The sequence below is a fragment of the Suricata suricatta genome, chromosome 3, assembly GCF_006229205.1.
Source record: "Suricata suricatta isolate VVHF042 chromosome 3, meerkat_22Aug2017_6uvM2_HiC, whole genome shotgun sequence".
Classification (NCBI taxonomy): domain Eukaryota; kingdom Metazoa; phylum Chordata; class Mammalia; order Carnivora; family Herpestidae; genus Suricata; species Suricata suricatta.
In genome coordinates this window covers 170267565-170290324 of record NC_043702.1, presented here as the reverse complement: position 1 = coordinate 170290324, position 22760 = coordinate 170267565, and the positions used below count along the sequence as shown (strand labels likewise).

General features: G+C 57.6%; 4 protein-coding genes and 1 long non-coding RNA gene across 9 annotated transcripts; 3 read left to right on the top strand and 2 right to left on the bottom strand.

Moving 5' to 3' along the window:
* Nucleotides 1-751: 751 nt before the first annotated feature.
* UFC1 (ubiquitin-fold modifier conjugating enzyme 1) lies at nucleotides 752-5856 on the top strand. The gene is made up of 6 exons (XM_029935768.1): nucleotides 752-1037; nucleotides 3904-3971; nucleotides 4212-4275; nucleotides 4817-4893; nucleotides 5122-5212; nucleotides 5413-5856. The coding sequence occupies exons 1-6, from the start codon at nucleotides 915-917 to the stop codon at nucleotides 5491-5493; spliced, it is 504 nt and encodes a 167-aa protein (XP_029791628.1). The 5' UTR covers nucleotides 752-914; the 3' UTR covers nucleotides 5494-5856.
* LOC115288444 lies at nucleotides 5298-6919 on the bottom strand. The gene is made up of 2 exons (XR_003907004.1): nucleotides 6066-6919; nucleotides 5298-5879 (listed from the first exon to the last, which is right to left on the bottom strand). It is a non-coding gene; the product is annotated as an uncharacterized LOC115288444 (long non-coding RNA).
* Nucleotides 6291-12491, top strand: USP21 (ubiquitin specific peptidase 21). The gene is made up of 13 exons (XM_029935767.1): nucleotides 6291-6685; nucleotides 7489-8109; nucleotides 8910-8969; nucleotides 9139-9259; nucleotides 9461-9572; nucleotides 9746-9901; nucleotides 10349-10413; nucleotides 10652-10755; nucleotides 10942-11028; nucleotides 11298-11376; nucleotides 11607-11714; nucleotides 11821-11935; nucleotides 12117-12491. Exons 2-13 carry the CDS (start codon nucleotides 7510-7512, stop codon nucleotides 12205-12207), a joined length of 1698 nt encoding a protein of 565 aa, XP_029791627.1. The 5' UTR covers nucleotides 6291-6685; nucleotides 7489-7509; the 3' UTR covers nucleotides 12208-12491.
* A 748-nt stretch (nucleotides 12492-13239) lies between these two features.
* On the top strand, nucleotides 13240-16923 carry PPOX (protoporphyrinogen oxidase). Of its 2 annotated transcripts, none has more exons than XM_029935761.1 (12): nucleotides 13240-13697; nucleotides 13834-13968; nucleotides 14099-14214; nucleotides 14358-14490; nucleotides 14798-14942; nucleotides 15051-15241; nucleotides 15670-15730; nucleotides 15914-16032; nucleotides 16108-16218; nucleotides 16317-16466; nucleotides 16580-16622; nucleotides 16703-16923. In XM_029935761.1, the coding sequence occupies exons 1-12, from the start codon at nucleotides 13611-13613 to the stop codon at nucleotides 16843-16845; spliced, it is 1434 nt and encodes a 477-aa protein (XP_029791621.1). In that variant the 5' UTR covers nucleotides 13240-13610; the 3' UTR covers nucleotides 16846-16923. The 2 variants fall into 2 exon arrangements, with proteins under 2 accessions (XP_029791621.1, XP_029791622.1); XM_029935762.1 differs by having other exon boundaries at nucleotides 13606-13697; nucleotides 14083-14214.
* Nucleotides 16924-17019: 96 nt separating this feature from the next.
* Nucleotides 17020-22662, bottom strand: B4GALT3 (beta-1,4-galactosyltransferase 3). Of its 4 annotated transcripts, none has more exons than XM_029935764.1 (9): nucleotides 22560-22648; nucleotides 21963-22148; nucleotides 21606-21751; nucleotides 20964-21238; nucleotides 20172-20407; nucleotides 19422-19612; nucleotides 19171-19293; nucleotides 17939-18043; nucleotides 17020-17802 (listed from the first exon to the last, which is right to left on the bottom strand). In XM_029935764.1, exons 4-9 carry the CDS (start codon nucleotides 21223-21225, stop codon nucleotides 17529-17531), a joined length of 1191 nt encoding a protein of 396 aa, XP_029791624.1. In that variant the 5' UTR covers nucleotides 21226-21238; nucleotides 21606-21751; nucleotides 21963-22148; nucleotides 22560-22648; the 3' UTR covers nucleotides 17020-17528. The 4 variants fall into 4 exon arrangements, with proteins under 4 accessions (XP_029791624.1, XP_029791625.1, XP_029791623.1 ...); XM_029935765.1 differs by having other exon boundaries at nucleotides 21606-21680; XM_029935763.1 differs by lacking the exon at nucleotides 21963-22148 and having other exon boundaries at nucleotides 22560-22662.
* Between the last annotated feature and the right edge of the window lie 98 nt (nucleotides 22663-22760).

The window sequence follows — 22760 nt, the reverse complement described above, 5'->3', positions numbered from 1 at the left end:
ACAAGACAGGGATGTATGCTCTCAAAACTTTTATTCAACATTGTACTGGAAGTTATGACTATTGGAAGTTAAGATACAGCATACTTATAATTAAAATATAGCTTTGTAGATGGACGATAGCATTTGAGGAATCTGATCCAAAATTACTCTCACGGGCTGATTAACGGAGCAAACATGATATGTAAATTAAAGCCAAAAATGATGTGTTTGGGTTGAAAAGCCAACAGGAAGATATAAAATTCTGCAAAAGCATTACCAGATACCTACTGTGTGCCATGCACCAGAGCCCTTCCTAGGCGATTTAATTCCAGATTAAAACATGTCTAGGCTAGATTAAGGCAAGTTTTCTTGCGATCTCTAAACTCCTTTGGCGCTTATTAAGATTTCTCTAATTCGGTTGTGTTAATTCTTCAGGACCGACGCTGTGTATACTTTGATTCTCCAATTATCCTTCTTTGGATGACTGCTTTGCCCCCTGCTACCTGAACCGAACTATGGAAGCTAAGGAAGCTTATTCAAACACGTGAACAGCGCGTTTCAGGAAGACAGTGCTCGGCACAGTGCCTACAACAGCCAGAAATTCTAACAACTCTCTCAAGTTTGGGAAGGCGTCCGAGTTTTCTGGGATTACTCCTCTGAGCATGAGCGGAAGTCACCCTTTGAGCAATCTGCGGTTTTTTTAAATGATAGGTACCATATTAAGAAGCAATCCGTTCCATTCTCTTTTAACCGTTGCACCCACAAGCAAGTGACCAGGTGACAACTTGTCTTCGTTACAAGAAAATAAAGATCGCACTCAAAGAAGTCCGAACGCAGCCCCCAACAGACCATCTTCCCACAGTAAAGATGGCGGCCCCCTGGGTGTGAACTGCAGGCGATACAACTTCCGCGTTTCTCCGGCGCCCTCGTCCAAGATGGCGGACGAGGCTACCAGGCGTGTGGTGTCTGAGATCCCGGTGCTGAAGACTAACGCCGGACCTCGAGATCGTGAGTTGTGGGTGCAGCGACTCAAAGAGGAATATCAGTCTCTTATCCGGGTTAGTTTTGCTTCCGCGGCCGACCGCGTCGCAGAAGGGTTGCGGGAAATCAGGTGTTCTTAGTAATAGGCTCCGTGTGGAAGCCGCTTCCGGTTATAAAGTTTAACTCCCAAATTCGTAGAAACTGGACGAGTGTGGGGCTGGGGGACTTAGGAAGGTATGATGGGGAGGGGGCAAAAGAAACTCAGTTTGGGAGCCCAAGTGGGGCCAAAGCAGCAGTTATTTTAGGGATACGCCTCCCCGGAAGGTGACGTGTCTCTCTGGCTCCAGGTGTTTGCTCTCCTAGATGGAGGGGAGGTAATCAAAAGGGATTCCTGGGGCTCTAAGTCCCTGGCTCATCTCTCTGCTCCTTCCTTCACTCTTCCTGAGGGAGGCACACCGGCTAGGGCTTAAAATTCAAGTGTTAGTTGCTAAGAGTTGAGTGAAACTCACAGTTAGGAATGAGCCATTTTCTCAGCTCATCTGCTTTCTGTAGAGAGAGAAGAAAGTTTGTTTTCCTTACAGTGGTCTCTGTTTCAAAGGACAGCAGCACGTTATTCACTGAAAAGAACCACCAGCTTTGTTGTACACCTAGCACCTAGAACGAGATCCAAAGGCGTGTAAGATGGAACCTACTGAGATGGATAGAAACAAATCATTGTAATTCATTAAGGGGCGGGAGAGGGAGATGGAAAGATTGCTAGGATGTTTGCAGAGCAGAAGGTGAGATACCTAATCCAGCTGGTGTCTTGTCAGGGAAGGCTTCCTGGAAGAGGCAGTGCCGGAGCTGAGCCTTAAAGGGTAAACATAAGTTAACCTGGTAAACATGAGGATAAGGGAAAGATGTTCATGGGAAAAGGAACAGCATAAGCAAAAGCATAGAAGCTGGATATGGCATATTGCGCATGAAGAAGTATAGAAACATAAGCAGTTGCTAACTGTAACTGTAACTCTATAGAAAAGTATAGAAACATCAGAGTTACTAACGCATCAAGTGCATGGCAGGGAGGGTTAGACAAGTCTGGAAAGATAGGCTTGAGCTCTTGAAATGTATGTTGTAGGCCCTGGGATACCTTTAAAGTCATTTAAGCTGAGGGACAGTATGGTCAGATTGGGTTTGGGCCAGTCACAGTGGCAGTAGAGGGGAAAACAGAATGGAAAGAGGTGAGTTTGAAGATAGGAAGCAAATTTAGGGGGCTGTCACTAATCCAGGCAAAAGATGATCTAAACTGGATAGGTACAGGGGTGCCTGGGTGGCTCAGTCGGTTAAGTGTCCGACTTTGGCTCGGGTCATGATCTCTTGGTTCGTGGGTTTGCGCCCATGTCAGGCTTTGTGCTGACAGCTCAGAGCCTGGAGCCTGCTTCCGATTCTGTGTCTCCTTCTCTCTCTGCCCTTCCCCTGCTAGCATTGTCTCTCTCTCTCTCTGTAAATAAACATTAAAAAATATTAAAAATAAACTGGATAGGTAGAGTGAGGATAGAGAGAAGAGGTAGATTTGAAGAACATTTAAAGGGTCAAAGTAGCAGCCATCCTGAAGGACTGGTGGAGAGGAGAGGAGAAGGGAGGTCACGGAAGACTCCCAGGGCTTGGCTGGCATGACTGAGTGCATGCCGTCACCGAGGTTGGTGCAGTGAAGAAATGGTCTGAAGGACCAGGGGGAAATGCTGGGTTTGAGGTACCTGTGAAGTCAAAGTAAAAATTTCAGTATATAGGAAGCCTGGGTGGCTAGGTTGGTTAAGCATCCATCTTCAGCTCAGGATGACTTTGAGGCCCGAGTCAGGCTCTGTGGTGACAGCTCAGAGCCTGGAGCCTGCTTCCGATTCTGTGTCTCCCTCTCTCTCCTCCACTCTCCTGGTCCCACTCTGTCTCTCTCTCTCTCAAAAATAAAACATTTTAAACAATTAAAAAAAAATAAATTTTCATCTACAGTTGGATACTAGAGTCTGAAGCTCCAGGAAAGGGTCTGGATTAAAATAAAGATTTGGAAATCAACAGCATGTACTAGGCAAAACCAGGACTATGTTTGGGGCTCCTGGACGGCTCAGTCAGTTAAGAGTCTGACTTAAGCTCAGGTCATGATCTTGAGGGTCATGATTTCGAGCCCTGCACCTGGCTCTGTGCTGACAGCCTGGAGCCTGGAGCCTCCTTCGGGTTCTGTGTCTCCCTCTCTATCTGCCCCTCCCCGGCTCACACTCTGTTTCTCTCTCTCTCTCTCTCTCTCTCTCTCTCTCTCTCTCTCCCTCTCTCTCCCTCTCTCTCCCTCTCCGTCTCTCTCTCTCTCAAAAATAAATAAGCATTAAAAAAAAATTTTTTTTTAACCAGGACTATCTGAGGTCCTCCAGGGACAGAGTATACCATAAAATGAGTTGTGGGCTGAGGACACACAATATCAGAGGTGGGAAGAGAACCTGGGCTGTATTATCAAGTGTTTTGCGCCTGCTAAATGGAGCGGAACCCAACCATTCTATTCTCTGCTCTGGGTACATTTCCTACTTACCGGTGTAACTGTCTTCAGCCTTGCTTATGTCAGAAAAGCTGTGGGGGTGGGGGGGGAGGGGGGGACGCCTCCATGGCTCAGTTGGTTAAGCTTCTGACTCAGGTCATGATCTCATGATTCATGGGATGGAGCCTGAGTCAGGCTCTGCACTGTCAGCGAGGTGCCTGCTTGGGATTCTCTCTCTCTCTCCCTTTATTTCCACTCCTCCTCTACTTGTGCACAAGCTCTCTCAAAATAAATGAACTTAAAAAAAAAAAAAAAAAAAGAAAGAAAGAAAGAAAAGTTGGGTATACACTAAGAGAAAAAGTAATCACGTGCTTTTCTTTTGAGGGAAGAGGACTGCCCTTGACCTCAGCTCCCTCCTCAAAGACCTCCTTCTCTGCTTTTAGTACGTGGAGAACAACAAGAATGCTGACAATGATTGGTTCCGCCTGGAGTCCAACAAGGAAGGGACTCGGTAGGCAGACCCTCTTGGTAGTTTGGGAGGTGGGAACCTTACATAGCTTGAGCATTGTAACATCCCAAAGCCCCCTGCCAGGCCCTCCCTGCCTCCTATTAGCTGTCTCCATGCCCACAGCCCCAGAGCACCCCAGTTCCCATCTCATGAGTCTCCTAGGCTGATCACCTAAGCCAAGAATATATTATTTGAGTATGAGAAGAATGGGCAGATTGGACTGAGGTTTGGTCTTTGTTACAGGTGGTTTGGAAAATGCTGGTACATCCATGACCTGCTCAAATATGAGTTTGACATTGAGTTTGACGTGAGTAAGATGGAATGGGAAATATGGAAGTTAGCGGAAGGGGAGGGATTAGGTGGCCGATAACAAGCTAACCTTTTTAGAGGAACCAAAGAAAACTTTTTAAATGGAAGGGAGGGGCCTGGGTGGCTCTGTCGGTTGAGCATCCAACTTCGGCTTAGGTCATGATCTCACGGTTCGTGGGTTTGAGCCCCACGTCAGGCTCTGTGCTGACAGCTAGCTCAGAGCCTGAAGCCTGTTTCAGATTCTGTGTCTCCCTCTCTCTCTCTGACCCTCCCCTGCTCACGCTCTCACTGTCTCTCAAAAATAAATAAACAGAAAAAAAATTAAAACAGAAGGGAAACGTTGAGGCCTGAAGTAACCATAGATGACAGCTGCTCCTTTCCAAGTCCAGAATCCTGGTGTGTGTGTGCTGCTTGGGGCCGGGGGTGAGGTGGGGGGGGGGGGGTTGTCACACATTTCAGTTCAACCAAGGGATATGTGTGATTAGATTAGTTTCTTTCTATCCTGATTCTGTTTCATTAAGACCTTATTATTCCTCCAGATTCCTATCACATATCCCACTACTGCTCCCGAAATTGCAGTTCCTGAACTGGATGGGAAAACAGCCAAGATGTACAGGTACTCAACAGATGGGAAAAGGTCAGCGAGGCCTTGGGGAAGAACTCTGGGAGGCAGAAATTGTCCTAGAGGGCCTCCCGGCTCCCCTCTGCTGCATCTGGGCAAACTACTTAGCTAACCTCGTGCTTAATTCTGATCACCAACAGTCACCCTGTGCTTCTAAGAGGCTGCTGTGCTTTATGGTAAACCTTGTCTGTCAACCCCTTCTTCCTCTTGTCCCTCTTATAGGGGTGGCAAAATATGCCTGACTGATCACTTTAAGCCTTTGTGGGCCAGGAACGTGCCCAAGTTTGGACTAGCTCACCTCATGGCTCTGGGGGTAAGTTTGGGGTATTTGGTATATAAGGGGGAGGGGGATTAGGCCCTGAGCAATGTAAGAAAAGTAACTGAGAATACACAGGGAATAACAGTGTTTTCCTTGGGCATGTTCATCAAGTCTCTCCAGGAAGGAGCTTCCGATGGGCCAAGGGGCATGGACTGGGTGGCAGTAATCCCAACACGGTCTCGCTTGTATTGCAGCTGGGTCCATGGCTGGCAGTGGAAATCCCCGATCTCATTCAGAAGGGCGTGATTCAGCATAAAGAGAAATGCAACCAATGAAGGATCAAGCCACCGAGGCAGGACGGAGGGACCTTTGACAGGCTACGTTCTGTTCTGTTCTGTGCCTGTTTCCTGTGCAGCACTCCTACTCATCCAACTGCTTTCCCCCATATCCCTCCACCCATAATTGTTACTAAGTAGCCACATCAGGCATTGCTGAAAAAACAACAGTATAGCCGCTGAATTTCTAAGGCTACACAGGAAAGGGAAAGACTGGGACTTTGGAAAACCAAGGCAATTTATATCCCCTTTCCCCAGTGGGGCAATGTGACATCCAGGAAGGATGGGAGGCAGGCTGGAAAGTGGGTGCGCGGTGTTCTTGGTTTCTGGAGATAACTCATCAATAAAAGCTGCTGCCTCTGATGGCCGCTGGTTCTCATTGGTGGCTGTGAAGAGAGGGAGAGCAGGCTGGGACCCAAGGCACAGGTACAACTACATTAGTTTGAGGGAGGGGAGATTGGGGGATGCTGTGATCAGGAGCTGGGAAAGGAAAGGACATCTTGACTGCACTCCCTCCTGCTGAAATCTGCTTGCAGAGATCCGCTCAAAGTGCTCTTTACCGGGGTGCTTACTGCTTTGGTCTGCAAGATGCTTGAGGAACGGTTTTGCAGGACCAGCATTCCCTGCCCTCCGGGGATCTTCCCATCCCTGTGTGGAGTGCTGGATGCTTCTCCGCTGGTCTGCGGGCTGGACCCAAGCATTGCAGCTTCCCACACTGGCACCCCTGCTCCTTGGCAAGGATCCGTGCTGCAAGCCTGGGGGGCCATGCTACGACTGTCAGATCTTCATCCCTGTGGGTCCCAGGACCCTATGCTTCAGGGGCTTGCTTTGGAGAGAGGGTTTAAAAACCTTTCAAAGCACATCTGGGAACTGACGGTCCTTAAGTTGGCTGCGTTTCCATGGTGGCGGCGGCGGAGCCAAGGGGGCGGGTTCACGCAAGCGCCGAGGAAGGAGGTGGGTGGCTGCCGAGTGTGGGTGCGCAGGCGCTGTGAGAGGCGGTGAAGCCGGTGGCCGGTGGCCGGGCGGGACCAACAAAGATGGCGGCGGCCCCTGCGGCGGGAGAGATCTGGGCAACAGCTGCAGCTAAGGCTGCAGCCCGGCCCTCGGGGGGGCTGCACGGGGGTAGTAGGGGGTGGCCCTGAGCTGGGGCTTGGCCCCGGCTGGCCTCCCCCGCCGCCTCACCGGGGGACAGGTACGGGCCGGGGCGCTATGGCGTGGGGGGGCGGGGGGAGCCGCGGGAAGGCTGCTCCGGACCCGAAAGGACGCCCTCCACAAAGGCAGGGCGCGGGGGCCCCAGCAGGCCGGGGGATATCGGGGCTGGAGGGACAGCATCGGTGGACCGCAGGGAGTACGCCGCCGGACCCCAGAGCCAATCAGCAGCCTCGGCCTTTCTGCCCTCGAGGGGGGCGGACCCGGCTGAAGCCCTGCTGTGGTGGGAGAGGTGCGGAGATGAGGGGCTTGTTCGACCTCCCCACCACTGCCCCTGAGCCCCAACGTCTCGTGGGAGCTCAATGGTGGGGGAGGGAGGGAGTCGCTGGCCACCCATTTAGTCCGCTTCATTGCAGCCCGGAGGGCCAGGGGTTCGAGGGTGGAGTGCTGTCTTTTGGGCTGTTTTCCTTATATCCACACCCTCGTTCGTCCAGAGGTTCTAAGTGACCCAGGGCACCTCCCATTGACCAGCCAGGTATGGGGGCCCTTGTCATGAGCCTTTAGATCATGAAGACAGCCGAGACAGAGACTCCCATTGGCTTTTCAGTCAAGCGGTGGTGTTCGGCAGGAAGGGGGTGAGGAATACAGAAAGAGTCGAAGCAGTGGGCTGCTATCATTCATTCATTTACTCAGTGGATGCCAAGTACTCACTTTGTGCCAAACACGAGGCTAGGTGCTGGGGATACAGTGACTGACGTGGTTGCTGCTGGTGGAGTATGTAGATGTGGTAACTTAGGTCCCCACCTCCCTCCACGTCCAAATACTGACCCTCTCTTCTCCTCCCAGGTCCAGCCTGTGGTGTCCACAATGCCCCAGGCCTCCGAGCACCGCCTGGGCCGGACCCGAGAGCCACCTGTTAATGTCCAGCCCCGAGTGGGATCCAAGCTACCGTTTGCCCCACGGGCCCGAAGCAAGGAGCGCCGAAACCCAGCCCCGGGGCCGAACCCCATGTTACGACCTCTGCCTGCGCGGCCGGGTCCCCCTGAGGAGCGGCTCAAGAAATTGGAGCTGGGACGGGGTCGGACCTCAGGCCCTCGCCCCAGAGGACCCCTTCGGGCAGATCATGGAGTTCACCTGCCTGGCTCCCCACCCCCGGCCGTGGCTCTGCCTCTCCCTTCCAGGACCAACCTAACTCGGTCCAAGTCTGTGAGCAGTGGGGACTTGCGGCCAATGGGGATCGCGCTGGGAGGGCACCGCGGCGCTGGGGAGCTCGGGGCCGCACTCAGCCGCCTGGCGCTCCGGCCTGAGCCTCCCACTTTGAGACGCAGCGCTTCTCTCCGCCGCCTCGGAGGCTTTCCTGGCCCCCCAACCTTGCTCAGTATACGGACGGAGCCCCCTACTTCCCATGGCTCTTTCCACGTCATATCTGCCCGGCCCTCCGAGTCTTTCTACCCCGATGACAAAATGGTGAGGACTTGGTGGTCCCTGTGACCTTCCGTGCCCGTGACCCACCTTAGGGCCTCCAGATTTCTTGCCATCATGTGTCTTTCCATCTTTTCCCCCAGGTTCCTTTCCCAGTCCCTCACTGCAGTAGCTGGGACTCTCCTGTCCCTTCCTTAAGTACCCTCGAGCCTCACAGACCTTTCTTTCCGGGTTATCTGTGACTTGCCAGCGTGATGTACCATTTCAGTCCCCAGAGAATGAGCCCAGCCATTTGAAATTCTCCACGTCCCCAGGCCCTTCCTCTCCTTTGCTTCACCTTCCCTCCTGGGATGCTGCCGAGGCCTCATTAGTCTCTGGAGCTGACGAGGGGCGGGCCCAGCACATCTGAGTTAGTGTGCTTGTCCATCTCCCCAGCTGAGGGAGCGAGGTTGAGTGCAGTTGGAGCCACCAGGAGAGGGCTCAGGACGGGGCCACGGGGGCAGGAGGGGGCCTTGCGGAGAGCAAGGTGGGCGTGGGGAGCAGCTGGGCAGCCATGCCCGTGCTGGGGGAGCTGCCCCAGGAGCTGCGGCGCCGGCTAGCCGGGCAGAGGAGTAAGTGGGGAGCTGCTGGGACAGCCATGGCGGAGTCCGTGTTACACTCAGCTGTGATGGGCTTCCTGCTCATGGCCAGTGAGGTGGGGAGCGCCCGGTCCCCAGTGGGGGGAAGAGGGTGGAGCTTGGGGGTGCTTCCCCAGGGGTGGCGAAGCGGTGGGCAGCGTGCTGTTGAGAAGTCCGAGGGCCAGGCGGGGTGGATGGGGAACTGCTGACTCTACTCTGACCTTCCAGGCTCATCACACGCTGCTCCTGGGCTCTGGTCATGTCGGCCTCCGAAATCTGGGGAACACGGTGAGAGCCGCTCTCCTGTCTTTCCTCCGGAACCGGAATGTGAAATGGTGCAGGGGAGGGGTAGGAGGGGGGCGCTGATCTGGGGGAGGGGGACAAGAAAGCACTGGAGCCCTTCTAGGCGGCAGGTCTCTGGTCCTTGGCAGTGACCGCAGCATCTCCCGCTCCCCAGTGCTTCCTGAACGCAGTGCTACAGTGTTTGAGCAGCACTCGGCCCCTTCGGGACTTCTGTCTGCGAAGGGACTTCCGGCAAGAGGTGCCTGGAGGGGGTCGAGCCCAAGAGCTCACTGAAGGTAGGGCAGCCACCCTTGCTTCCCCTTTTCCGGGCCCTGCCCCGCCCTCTGGGTCCATCTGCCACTCGTGGCGGCCCCAACCATTAAATCTGGCCGCAGTGTCTGTGTTTCCTGCTGCCTGCTTCCCTCCAGGTGGTTTTCCACCCTCTGGCCTGCCCCTTCCGGTCTCTAACCTTGGTCTCCCCGCACCCACCCCAACAGCCTTTGCAGACGTGATCGGGGCCCTGTGGCATCCTGACTCTTGCGAAGCTGTGAATCCCACCCGATTCCGAGCTGTCTTCCAGAAATACGTTCCCTCCTTCTCTGGATACAGGTAGGAGAGCTGGAGGGTGCGAGGGTCCTCCCTGGGCCGAGCCGGGGCCCTGGCAGCATTGCCCTGGGGCTTCAGGTGTTCCTCACCCAGGCAGCGGACCGACGTGTGGGCGGGAGACAGCGTCTAGGGACCCGGTGGGGGTCGGTGGCCACCACTCTGTTTTCTGGCCATAGCCAGCAGGATGCTCAAGAGTTCCTGAAGCTCCTCATGGAGCGGCTGCACCTGGAAATCAACCGACGAGGCCGCCGGGCTCCGCCCATCTTGGCCAGCGGTACGGCTCCCTCTCAGCCCCGCCGCGGAGGGGCTCTGCTAGAAGAACTGGACCTGAGGTAGGGTCACTCTCCCTCCCTCCCCTTCCCGTACTTTCTCGGCAGCCTTCCCCCTACACAGAACCGAGCTAGCCCGGATTGAGGATGTAGAGACTAAGGAAACACTTAGCCCCGAAAGTGGTTTGAGAAGCGGGGCAGAGGTCGGAGGAAGGAGGCCAAGGGGTGCAGATGGAGGAGGGGACAGGGCTGGGCTCTCTGTTGGGGGGGCTAGTTCACAACCAGGGACGTAGTGAAGTGGGCTGTTCTTTCCTTGTCCTTGTTCCTTTCTTTTCTCTTTCCTTGGATTTCCCCAGAAAGCCTTCTGAAGCCTTACTCCTTTGACAGGTCTTTGGAAAGCAGAGACAGAACTGGGGTATGGGTGGGGTGCAGGGCTGCATGAGTCATTTCCGTGGTGTTGGGGGGCCCCCCATCTCACGGGTGCTCCCCACTTCCCTTGATCTGTGGTAGTGATGATGACCGAGCCAACCTAATGTGGAAGCGTTACCTGGAGCGAGAAGACAGCAAGATTGTGGGTACGGATCTGCAAAGCCATGGGGGCAGATCGGCATGGGGGAGGGGTGTGGGCTTGGGAGAAAGACCAGTACCGTGAAGGGGTGCAGGAGCAAGACTAGAGGGTGAAAACGCAGACAGCGGGCAAGGGGGTTGTTAGCGGTGCTGCCGTTGGGAAAGGAAGGGTCAGGCAGAGGGGTGGGGCCAAGGGAGAGTCTCCGGCACCCCGTAATATCCGTTTGTCCTGCCTCTTCTGTCTAGACCTGTTTGTGGGCCAGTTGAAAAGTTGTCTCAAGTGCCAGGCCTGTGGGTATCGCTCCACGACCTTCGAGGTTTTTTGTGACCTGTCCCTGCCCATCCCCAAGGTGGGAGTCCGGAGGATTCCAGGGATGGATGGGACCTGAGTTCTGTGACCAGTCCCTGCCCACCCCCCAGAGCGTGGGAGGGAACCCTGTGGGTGTCTGGAGAACTGAAGTCTGGATTGATGGAGAAGAGTTGGAGAAGCCAGTCCAGAATGTACTGACCTTTCATTCCCATCCCCACCCCCCCAGAAAGGATTTGCCGGGGGCAAGGTGTCTCTGCGGGATTGTTTCAGCCTTTTCACCAAGGAAGAAGAGCTAGAGTCAGAGAATGCTCCAGTACGTGGGGTTCCACAAGGATACAGTAAGGGTGGGAGGCCTGGATGGGGGGCAGCCCTCTGAGTTAACGGGATCGCATGATGCTTTGATCGGGGTAGTGTCTGTATGTCTGGGTTTGTGTTGGACTCTCAGATTCATCCTAGGGGAGAGGGGGAGTGGCCCAGGGGAGAAGGAAGTACTGGGGAGCATAGCAAATGTGAGTTAAGGTGTCAGAAAAGCCAGTTGGGGGGAGGAGCACATTAACGCGACGTTATTTGACATCCATCCAGGTGTGTGATCGATGTCGGCAGAAGACACGAAGTACCAAAAAGTTGACAGTACAAAGATTCCCCCGAATCCTTGTGCTCCGTATCCTAATCTGCAAATTCCAGTTACTCCTGTCCAGTCGTCCCCCCCTCCCCATTATTTTCCGTGTCTGCAGAGGCCAGACATTTGGGGATCGCATTTTCCTTAGGAAAAGCCTGCCACTCCACCTTTTCCTGCCACGCTCCCAGAGGGGAGGGGACAGCATTCAAAACCTCAGTCCCCCTTCAAATGCCCTCCACCCCCCCCCCACATGCTCCTTAACTAGGGCTTAGATCTTAATCGATTTTCTGCCTCTCGAGGCTCCATCAAGAAAAGTTCAGTAGGTGTAGACTTCCCGCTGCAGCGACTGAGCCTAGGGGACTTTGCCAGTGACAAAGCCGGTAAGTCTGGAGGGGAAGGCCCGAAGAGCGCCTTTGAAGGCGGGGTGGGGGAGAGTGTTAGCGGGCTCGGCCCTGATCCTTGGATTGGATGACTGTCACCCTGCAGGAAGCCCCATATATCAGCTATATGCCCTTTGCAACCACTCGGGCAGCGTCCACTACGGCCACTACACAGCCCTGTGCCGCTGCCAGACTGGCTGGCACGTCTACAATGACTCTCGGTGAGAGGAGCCGCCTCCGCGATCCCGGCCCCATCCCCATCCCCGCGCCGCAGCCTTTCCCTAAGAGGAAGCCCCAGAAAAGCGCAGTGCTCTTCCCAGAGGCCGGGAGGTTGGTCCTGTGGGAGAGGAGGGAGCGTCCAGGAATGGTCACCAGCCGCGCCCCCCTCTCCCTTCTTCCCAGTGTCTCTCCTGTCAGTGAAAACCAGGTGGCGTCCAGTGAGGGCTACGTGCTGTTCTACCAACTGATGCAGGAGCCGCCCCGGTGCCTGTGACACCCCCTTTACGCCCCGGCACCTGTGAAACCCTTTCAGCCCCCTAAAGCCCCAGGCTCCCCATTTACCTCAGAGACGTCTATTTTTGTGTCTTTTTAATCGGGGAGGGGGGAGGCGGTGGTTGTAGCTCCCATTATTTTTTTTATTGAGAAAGTACCCTTCCACCTGGAGGCTCCCTCGTCTTCCAGCCCCGTGTACAGAGCTCCCTAGGCCCCTGCCCGTGTACAGCCCCCAGACCCTCTACAATCTTTTTTTTGTGAATAAATTTATTAAGAAAAAGTGATGCCCTTATTTATATCTGTGCTTAGGGGGTGGACAGAGAACCCGCCGAAACGGGGTCCTCCTGGGACCCAGTTCCTTCTCCGAGCAGATGGGGGCGCTCTCGGGTGGAGGTGGGGGCGCCGGACCCGGACACGCGTGTGGCGCCGGCGTTTGGCCAAGCAGCGAAGGTTTACTGGGGGGGCGGGGAGAGGGGCGACAGGCAAACCCGCGACTCGTGAAGCTACGGGGAAGCCAGGGCTACCGCTGGGCGCCGGGTTCTGCCCGGAACGGGGCTGCCCCTCGAGGGCGAGGCACCCGAGGACCCCTGTTGACAAACATGGGGCGCGTTGCCGGGCCGCCCCGGCTCCCGTAGGCCCAGGCTGTTGCTAACACCATGGAGCTGTTTACGGAGCCGCTTCCCCACGGAGCAGCCCGTGTCCCTGTCCGCTCTCCCTGCGCCCAACGCTCCCCCCTCCCCCGCCCCAGGGCTGTCACTGTCGCCGGGCCTGGGAAGCCTGAGCCGGTGCCCGCAGACCGGGCTCCAGCCCCCGCCGCCGCCGCCGCAGCCCCCAAGGGACGGCAAGGCCAGGGCGGCCGCCCTCTCCGACCGGCACCTAACCAGTTAACCCCCGCTGGGTGCTGCAGCCTCTCGCCCGGCCTGCCGGCGCGGGGCGGGGAGGAGCCGCCGTCCGCTCTGTGCTCTCATTGGCGGGCGTGATCCGGGGCCTCCCAGGGCCCACCAATCCGGAGGCGAGGGGGCGTGCACGCGGAGTCTGAGGGCCCGAAGGGGGCGGAAGGAGCGACGGCTTCGGGGCCGCGGGCCTAGGGGCCCCCGGTGGCGCCCCGACCTCTGCGTGGGCAGATAGCGCGGGCGGGGCCCTTATCCGCCTCCCCGCCGGGTGCCGGCCGGGGAGCCCGGATACCTCTCCCTCCAGTTTTCTCGGCCCTCTCGCGTGTGGGGCCTGGGAGGGGACTTTACTGGCCCCACCCCATCCGCGGGCTTGGCGGGTTTGCCCTGGAATAGTGAGCGGCCGGGGGTGGAATGTGGACCCTGGGGAGCTTGTGCAGAACAGGTGCAACCCCATCAGCCTGTCCGATTCTCCCGCTCGCGCCCCCTGCCCAGGCTACGCCCAGGCTTCCTAATGGCCCGGACCGTGGTCGTGCTGGGAGGAGGCATCAGCGGCTTGGCCGCCAGTTACCACCTGAGCCGGGCCCCCTGTCCCCCCAAGGTGAGTGTCCCGTCATGCCAGAGGGAGTGTGCTTTAATGCCCTCCTCCCTTTTCCGCCAAAAGGGAGAGCTCTGCCCCCTTCCCCTGCAGACAGTTTACCCCGAGGCTATAGGCGGTGCCGCCCTCTTGTCCCCAGGTGGTCCTGGTGGAGGCCTCTGAGCGTCTGGGAGGCTGGATCCGCTCAGTCCGAGGGCCAAATGGCGCTGTCTTTGAACTTGGGCCTCGAGGAATTCGGCCTGCGGGAGCTCTGGGAGCCCGGACTCTGCTCCTGGTGAGAAGGTTATGGAATGCCTAGGAGGGCTTGTGGAGGGCCCTTCACTGGCAGACAGACTTGGGAGGAGGCATTGGTGGGCCAGTCCCTTCCTGAGTTTCTCCTCTTCCTGAGGATGCGTGGAGAGCAGGTTTCCGAGCTTGGCTTGGACTCCGAAGTGTTGCCGGTCCGGGGAGACCACCCAGCTGCCAAGAACCGGTTCCTGTATGTGGGTGGCGCCCTGCATGCGCTGCCCTCCGGCCTCAGGTAACGCCGTCACCCCCTCCCTGCACGCTTTCTCCCCTGCGCGCGTGCCTCTCACCCCTTCCACCATGGCATCTCCCAGAGTGTCAGCCCTCCGGGCAAGAGGAGCGAGGTGAATGGAAATGAGTGGGCCTTCCTCCGCGCAGGGGGCTCTTCCGCCCTTCACCCCCCTTCTCCAAACCTCTGTTTTGGGCTGGGCTGAGGGAGTTGACCGCGCCCAGGGGCAAAGACCCTGATGAGACTGTGCACAGTTTTGCCCAGCGCCGCCTTGGACCTGAGGTAACGTGGCCCAGAGCCCCCCCCCCCCAAACTCTCCCCTCCTAACCAGCTGCAGAGCCCCCCACTCAAACCTACTGCCTAGGGGCTCTTCTGTAGGGTTCCGGGATGCCCTCTTCTTTTCACACCCAGTAGTCCTCAAAACACAGTGTCGGGAGTGGATGCCTTCACTTTCTCCCCATCCTCTTGTTAGAGCAGGACTGCCCCCTGCCGAAACCCTCCCCCACCCCTGCTCCCCACCAAGCAGGGCCAGTGGGAACTGGTCTGGTGGCTTCTTCCTTGGCCTCTCAATCCCAGTCTCACCCTGAAGGTGGCGTCTCTAGCCATGGACAGTCTCTGCCGGGGAGTGTTTGCAGGCAACAGCCGAGAGCTCAGCGTCAGGTCCTGCTTTCCCAGTCTCTTCCAAGCTGAGCAAACCCATCGCTCCGTTCTGCTGGGGCTGCTGCTGGGAGCCGGTGAGCGGGGATGGGTTCAAGGGGGTGAAGATCTTAAGGCTCGCCAGGGTGAGGGGCTGGAGGCCAGGGCGCTGCTTTAATGACTCGTCCCTGCCTCCTCCCATGCAGGGCAGAGCCCACAGCCAGACTCCGCACTCATTTCCCAGGCCCGAGCCGAGCGCTGGAGCCAGTGGTCACTCCGTGGAGGCCTGGAGACGTTGCCCCAAGCCCTTAACGCCCACCTGACCAGTAGAGGAGTCCATATTCTCAGAGGCCAGCCCGCCTGTGGGCTCAGCCTCCAGGCAGACGGCCGCTGGAAGGTAGCAGAGCCCCCCTGGTGTGTAATGTGTGCGTGTAATGAGTGTTTCCACCTTTGCCTCAATGTTTTACCAGGCCGGGGTTGGCAGGACCAGTTATCTGGGGTTTTCCTAGATGCTGTTTAACTATGGGTTACCCTAGGGTCTTAGACTTTATTTGTAGACCTTCCTCCAAGACCTGCTTGATCCAACTCTGGACAGAAGCGGTGCTTCTAAGTGGCTTGGAGAGGGGAAGGGCCAGCCCAGCTCCACGACACGTTTCAGAGAGGCCACACTGACTGCCATCTGGCCCACTTCTGGGAGTAATGGGGGTTGGGGAATGGCACAGTCTCTTCATCCTGGCTCAGCGCTCAGTCTCTCCTGCCAGTTCGGTGCCTGGGAAACTGAGGCGACATTCCCATTCTGTCTCTCAAATGTGTTCATCCTGTCAGGTGTCTCTAGGGGACAGCAGTCTGGAGGCTGACCACATTATCAGTGCTGTGCCAGCTTCAGGTAACAGGGTAGCCACCGGCCCCTTCCCCAGCGGGAGCGATGCAAAGTGTAACTCTGGGACCCACAGGACCATCCCGTGCCCCTGGGCCGGTCATCCCCATGGGAGTCTAACCCCAGGGAGGGTGGGGGAGACTGGCGTGAAGGCCTCGTGACACGGGCCCCCGCCTGCTCCCTCCCCCCAAGTGCTCGGAAAGCTGCTCCCTGCGGAGGCTGCGCCTCTGGCCCGGGCCCTGCGCGCCATCGCCGCGGTGTCCGTGGCCGTGGTGAATCTGCAGTACCGAGGAGCTCGGCTGCCCGTGCAGGTAGCTGGGGTGGGGGGGGGCGCGGCGTGGGCTCTCCCGGAACCTCTCCTCCCTGACCCAGTCTTCTCTCTCCAGGGATTCGGACATCTGGTGCCATCCTCAGAAGACCCAGGCGTCCTGGGAATCGTGTATGACTCTGTGGCTTTCCCTGAGCAGGACGGAAGCCCCCCCGGCCTCCGAGTGACTGTGAGAAGCGGCAGCTTTGCCCAGTGGGAGGTTTCCGGACGACTCCCACGCCCAGCGCAGGGCAGGCCAGGCTGCTCAGTGCCCTAGTCTCTCCCTAGGTGATGCTGGGGGGGTCCTGGTTACACACGCTGGAAGCCAGGGGCGCTGTCCTATCTCAGGAGCTGCTCCAACAGCAGGCCCAGGAAGCAGCTGCCACCCAGCTGGGACTGAAGGAGCCACCAAGCCACTGCTTGGTCCATCTCCACAAGGTGAGTGGGGTGAATGCACCTCAGCTCCCGCTGGAGGCAGGAACTGGTCTGTTTGTTGTCTTCGGCTCAGCCTTGGACATCAACAGTTACCCCGTATCCCCTTCTCTCCCCAGAACTGCATCCCCCAGTACACACTAGGCCACTGGCAAAAACTGGGTGAGTTGGGAGAGCGACCGTGTTGAGGGCGAGGAAAGTGGGCCCCCAGCTCTCACCGCCATCCCGTCTCTCCCTTCCAGAGGCAGCCATGCAATTCCTGGCTTCTCAGAGGCTGCCCTTGACTCTGGCTGGAGCCTCCTATGAAGGAGTTGCTGTCAATGACTGTATAGAGAGTGGACGCCAGGCAGCAGCTCGGGTCCTGGGCTCGGTACCAAACAGCTGACCCCCAGCTCCCACCTCTTGGCCTGACTGGTGGCAGTTATTGACCCACGAAAATAAAAGTCACTGGTGCTTGGCTGGATATGGTGGTTCTGTCACCTACGGCATAAGGTGGCATGGGGGGAGGGGGCAGGTCACAAAGACAGGCACAAGGTGCCTGGGATGCAGCGAGCAGGAGCAGAGGCAAGACAAAGTCCTTTATTAGAAAATATATCAAAATCCCAGCCCCCTGAGCCAGGTCCATGGGAGGAGGCTGCCCCAGCACTGGCAGAAAGGCCCCAGGGACAGGCTCTTTCACCAAACCTACTTCCTCGGAACCATAAATAGAATAAATATTCACAGAGGTCCCAGGAAAAGCCGGATCACTCTTCTCTCCATGGAAGAGGAAGGGACTTGGGGTCCAGCCCTGCTCTTACCCCCAGGGGCCGGGGACTCTCTGGAGTCATCACATAAAATCATGACATCAAGGATTCACAGTCATAAGCCCTGGCGGGTGACCCTAGAAAGAGGGGACCCCCAGGTCTAAAGGAGCCCAGCTCCAGTCCAGCAGTCAGGAGAAGCCCTGGTCTCCAGCACAGCGCTGGAGTTCAGTCCCCCCGCCTCCCCTCTGAGAGCAGTGAGGAGCTGAGGGCGGGGAGAGCACGACCTCTCGGATTCAGGTTCATGATTGAGGTGGGCGGGAAGGAGTCAGTGGGAGCCCTGGGGGGCTGTGTGGTTGGCAGTGGGCAGAGGCCCAGGCCTGGCTGGGGGCCGGCGCTGCAGCATCTCCTGACGGAAGGCCTGGGAGGAACCAGGTGGGTAACGGGGACCAGAGGGCGTCCGGGGACCCCGAGGGTCAGTTCCAATGTCAGCTGTGATGTTGGTATAGAGAGGGCCCAGCTCTCGAGCCAGCAACCGGTAGGTCAGTGAGTTCATCCCGTCTTGCGTCCAAGAATTCTGGGTACGGACCAGGAGGTCAAATCTGAGGGTCAGAAGTTGGGAGAACTAAGGCCCAGAAAGAAACACCTGTGAACCCAACACTAGGGACCCCAAGGGGTTTCCTGGCCAAGATGCAGAGCCCTGAGGCCCTGTAGCCATTCCCGGGCAGTGCCCCCTACCTGTGGGGGTTCTCCTCATTGCCTTTATCGCCTCGGTGCTTCACCATCTTATAGTGCCCCACGGACGTCGGGGGGCGCGAGATCTTCATCCCGGCCAGACGAACCCTATGGGAAAAGTGAGGGCACCGTGGAGGAAAGCTCCTGATGGGTCAGCAAGAGCTGCATACGGCCAGCAAGGAAACGATTACGTGTTCCAGTACACACAGAGCCGCCCTTACTGGTTAAGCAAAAAAGTGCCCTGTACTGGAAGAGGAGGGAGAGTCGAACATAAAGAAGGAAATGGCACAAAGGAATGTAGACGCTGGATGTGTCCGGATGCTCAGGGGCTGCCACCAATGGGCCCGAACCCCGGGGCCTTGTCAGATAACCTGCGGAGGTGGGTGTGCACCTCCCACCTTTGCTTTCTGGGAAGCGCCCTGGCAGTCCAGGAGGGCAGGGAGAGGAGCCCTTTGATCAAAAGGACAGGACGAGACCGAGAGTTGTGGGCACAAGCTCAGCACCTCTTACCTAGAATGGTGGCCCAGTTGCCTCAGCTCCCTCACCCTGCCCCCTCCCCAGCCCCAGAGTTAGAAAAAGAAGAGAACCAAGTAATCGGGACCCGGAAAGAAACAAACCCCAACTCAGACACACAGGAGCGAGACCTGAAGATGGCCTGGGAAGTTCCGTACTGAAAGGACACGTACGTTTAGAAACTGCTGGGTCCTTCACACCCATACAGAGGACAAGAATTCAGAGAGTTCATCCCTGAGGGGACCAGGGGAGGGCACACAGTGGGTCTAGCACAGGAAGCCCAAATCCTCACACCAGATACAAAACTGGGTCAACGGAGGCTGAAGGTCAAAATGTTTCACATGCTGAAAATGAGCTGGCATCGTGCCAATGACACAGACTCCAACCTATATGGAGCAGAGCCCTCTGCACCACAGGGAGTGGTCCGGATGCGAGCCTAGCAGGAGGCAGGACTAAGGGGCTCTGGGATCCCACGGTACTATAGCCTGTTGATCCTATCATCTCTCCCAGAAACATAACTCATCAGGGCCTAGGAGACCAGGGGGTGACAGAATGGGGACTGGCATGCAAAGTCCGACCTGGGTGGACTGAAAAAGCTAAGGGAGAGAAGGATGGGCACCATGCAGGTCCAGACCCCTAGAGGCTGGTGTGAAAGGGCTAGAGTCAGCCGGGGTCTCCCCTAGGCTGAGGTCGGGGTGGGGAGCGGCGGCAGGAAGTCTGACCTGGTAGCAATGTCATCATCCTCGCCGCCCCAGCCCCAGTACTCATTGGGGAAGCCGTTCATCTTCAGGTACTGGTCCGGGGTGAGCGCCGAGACTCCTCCAAAGTACTGGGGGTACGGGAGGCTAGGGGGAGAAAGGGGCCTGGATTTCACACGTCTTCGGGGGAGACATCCCCACCCACATCCCTTTGGCTCTCCTTCCAACAGCCGGTGGGGCTCCCTCCTGCCCACCACCCCTCTCGTGCCCGCTACCTGTATCCGAACTTGTTCATGGCGACAGCGACATGCCGGGGGCCCCGGGGGTCACACACGTACAGGTTGTGGTCATTCTCGGGCAGCAGGTCCACATCATGCAGGAAGAGGCAATCCCATTCCTCGTCGCGCAGGGCCTCCCGCACCCCAACGTTCAGCAGCTTGGCCCTGTTAAAGGTCCCGTTGCCAGCCTGGAAGGTAGTGGGGAAGAACCAGACTGTGTCTGTGGGTGGCCTGGAGAAGAGAGGCCCACGTACAAAAGTGAAAGGAGAGGGGTCAAAGCAGGCGGGAGGGGTGTGGCGAGGAGAACAGAGAAAGACAAACTTTCATTTGTCATCCAGCCAATAGTTTTTGAGCATCAGTAAGTTGCCGCTGCTCAGCATTCGATCCCGACAACCACAGTCACAGAAAGCAGGTGGCTACCAGTTTCCACTCTCAGCCTCATTTCAGGGGGTTAAGAATCTTGTTCAAGGTCACATGTGGGACGAGTGGCAGGGCTTATTTTAGCCCAAATCTGGCCGGTTCCAAATTTGCACCATTGCAAATTCAACACAAGGAAAAGTCATGGCACGTAGAGGACAGTGGGAACAACGAGGCGGCGCACGCGGCCCTCGAGCTGGTGCCGGGGGCTTCCCCACCTTCAACAGTCTGGCCCTCTTAAAATCATTCTGGGCACCTGCTCCGTGGGAGGGGAGAGGCACGGACTCGGGGCTCCCTTACGGGACAGGGTGGGGCGCAGCCTGGGAGTACCTGGTGGATGACGTAGATGCCGTAGGCAAGCTGCTGGCGCTGCAGGAAGGGGTGCAGGTGGTAGAGCAGCAGGCGCAGGTGGTGCTCCCGGGCACGGTGGGGCACGATGATGGCTGTTCGGGAGCGGGGCTCACACCCTGCAGGCCGGTACCGGCCCCCCACTTCCACCCGGGGGTTCCTCTCCACAATCTCTGCCAGCGACGGCACCGGGCTAAAGGACACGGACACGGGACCCACTGTGGGGAGGGAACAGCAAGGTCAGGGATTAGAGGGGCAATGAGAAAAGGACCCCCACTCCCCCCACCCCGGGCCTGGGAACACCACAGGCCCTGGCAGTCGGTTCTGGGACTCAGCTTTCCCAAGGGCTCCCTAGAAATCTCGCAAGCCTTTTGCGTTTCCCGTCATCTGGAAACAGCTTTACAAAGTCTGAAAGGCTCAGGCTCCGGACCTAGCCTACCCCACTTTAGGGCTCCATCACTCTCCCCCGCCTCGCCAGGCTGGAGGCTCCAACGAGAAGATGGAGAAAAACAAGACTTCCAAGCAACTAAACCAGAGTTCATCGAAAAAGGAGGCAAGTCCCAGCCCAGGGCAGGAAGAGCACACCAATGGCCAGGCAGTAGAAAGCTGTGGCTCAACCTGGGAGCGCAATCTAAATTCCAAATTCAGAGTGGGCTCCACCTCAGCCTCAGCCCAGCTTTCAGTTACTTTCACGAAGTCCAAGGCCCACTCCTGCCGCGCCAGCTCTGGCCCCACGCCTTGGCCTTCCCTTTACTTCCTCCTTTCTGCACTCACCTAAGAGAGGCGATCGTTCTGGACAGTAGGGCAGACCTTGAGGAGCTGGAGGGCCCCCTGGCGCAACGGGGGCCCCAGGTAGGTGACTGAGGTTACTGTAGACATCATGGGGATGAGAATAGTCAAATGTCGGCCCCTGCTCGCGGCCAAATAGGGCACTGAGACTTCGGAAGCCCCCCAGGGACAGGTACATCATGACAGCCAGCTGGGAGCCCACAAGCAGGGCCAGTGTGCAGGGCCGCTCCAGCAGCCTCCGCAGCATCCTGGGGTGAGGTCTGAGGAGGGAGAGAGGACAGTTCTGGGGGGCCAGGCAGGCAACGAGCAAGCCAGCAGTGAGATCGTAGCTTAAGAATGAAGGTGGTGCCAAGAGTTAAGAGGAAGAAGAGACAAAGGACAAAGTCACAGAAGGGAGCACACAGGTGCACAGTCAGGCGCGGAAAAAAAAACAGAATGTAACCACCAGCAGCCCCACACCTGCCATTTCCAGCCCAAGTTTCGCTCCTCCACCTCCTCCCGGAACCACTCAGCCAGCTCCTCTTGGTCCCCACCCCCAAGAATGCTTACATCATTCAGGTCCCATGTCCATTTTCAAAGGAGTCCCTGGAGAGCCTCCCTTCCAATTTTGGAGGGGAATAGACTCACCTAGGTTCAAGCAGTCTTCTTCGGGATCATGGGGCCTTCGGGGGGTCCCGGCGGAGCAGAGATATGAGGCATTATCTAAAATTGGAAATGTCACAGAGGACAGAGAAGGGCTCCATCCGGCGCTCCGACAGCGATCCCGGGTCCAGCTGTAACACAAGTGGTCAAGGATAACCACCCACCCAGAGGGGCAGAGATCAACATCAGGGTGAAACTGGTTTCCCAGCGGGGGAAGTGAGGGAAAGTGGTTGGAAAGAAAAGGGAGGAGCCAGAGATGCCAGGTCCCCAGCCTCTGTCCCCACTGCCCTAGAGTGTCGGGTTCACGCTTTCTTAACCATACCCCACCCCAACAGGACCAACCTGTTCGGGGAGTAGGGATAGGGCAGCTAATGAAGACATTATTTTCGCCCAGGGGTGAGGCAGTCACGACAGGATTGTGGAGTGGCCTCAGGAGGGCCAAGGGCGGAGTAGGAAACAGGCTCCGTTCCGTTCTTCACGTGCCTGGGAGCTAGCTCCGCAGGTGCAGGGAGCGTGACCACCTGGGAGCTGCAAGCAAACAGCGCCGGAGCGCGGCGGGGAGGGGGGTGGGGGTGGTGTCCTCTACCTTTTCGACCCCTTCCCGGTCCTAGCGGGGGTGGGGAGGAGGGTTACTGCTAAAAGTCAGGCAGGGGAAGGGAGGGCTGGGCAGAATCTGGCGGGGGTACCTGGGCTGGCTCACCTAAGGGGCGTGGTCAACGATCTGCAGAAGGTCACAGATCAGTTCTTCCCGTGCACCCCCATCCCACCCCAACCTCCTCTTGTATTTGCAACGTGAGCCCACCGGCCTCTGTCCGATGCCCAGCCGGGACCCCCTCCCTGCTCAAGCTGGTCTCCAGCCTTTACCCCAAACTTCTCAACCTGCCAGTCGCCCGAACCTTTCTCCCGGGCCTCTCACCTCATCATCCCCAGCCCACATACCTGCTCTCCAGCTTCCCGTCGTCACCGCCACCCGGACAGCCTGGCAGGTAACGCTGCCGCCATCTTGGAAGCGGGCGCCGCTGGGCGGGGCCTAGCGTCACGGGGCGGGGACTTGCGTCACGGGGCGGGGGACTGGGCGGGGCCCATCGGGCGGGCGGGGCACCGGGAGGGAGGCCCGAGCTCAGGCGGGCGGGGCTGGCG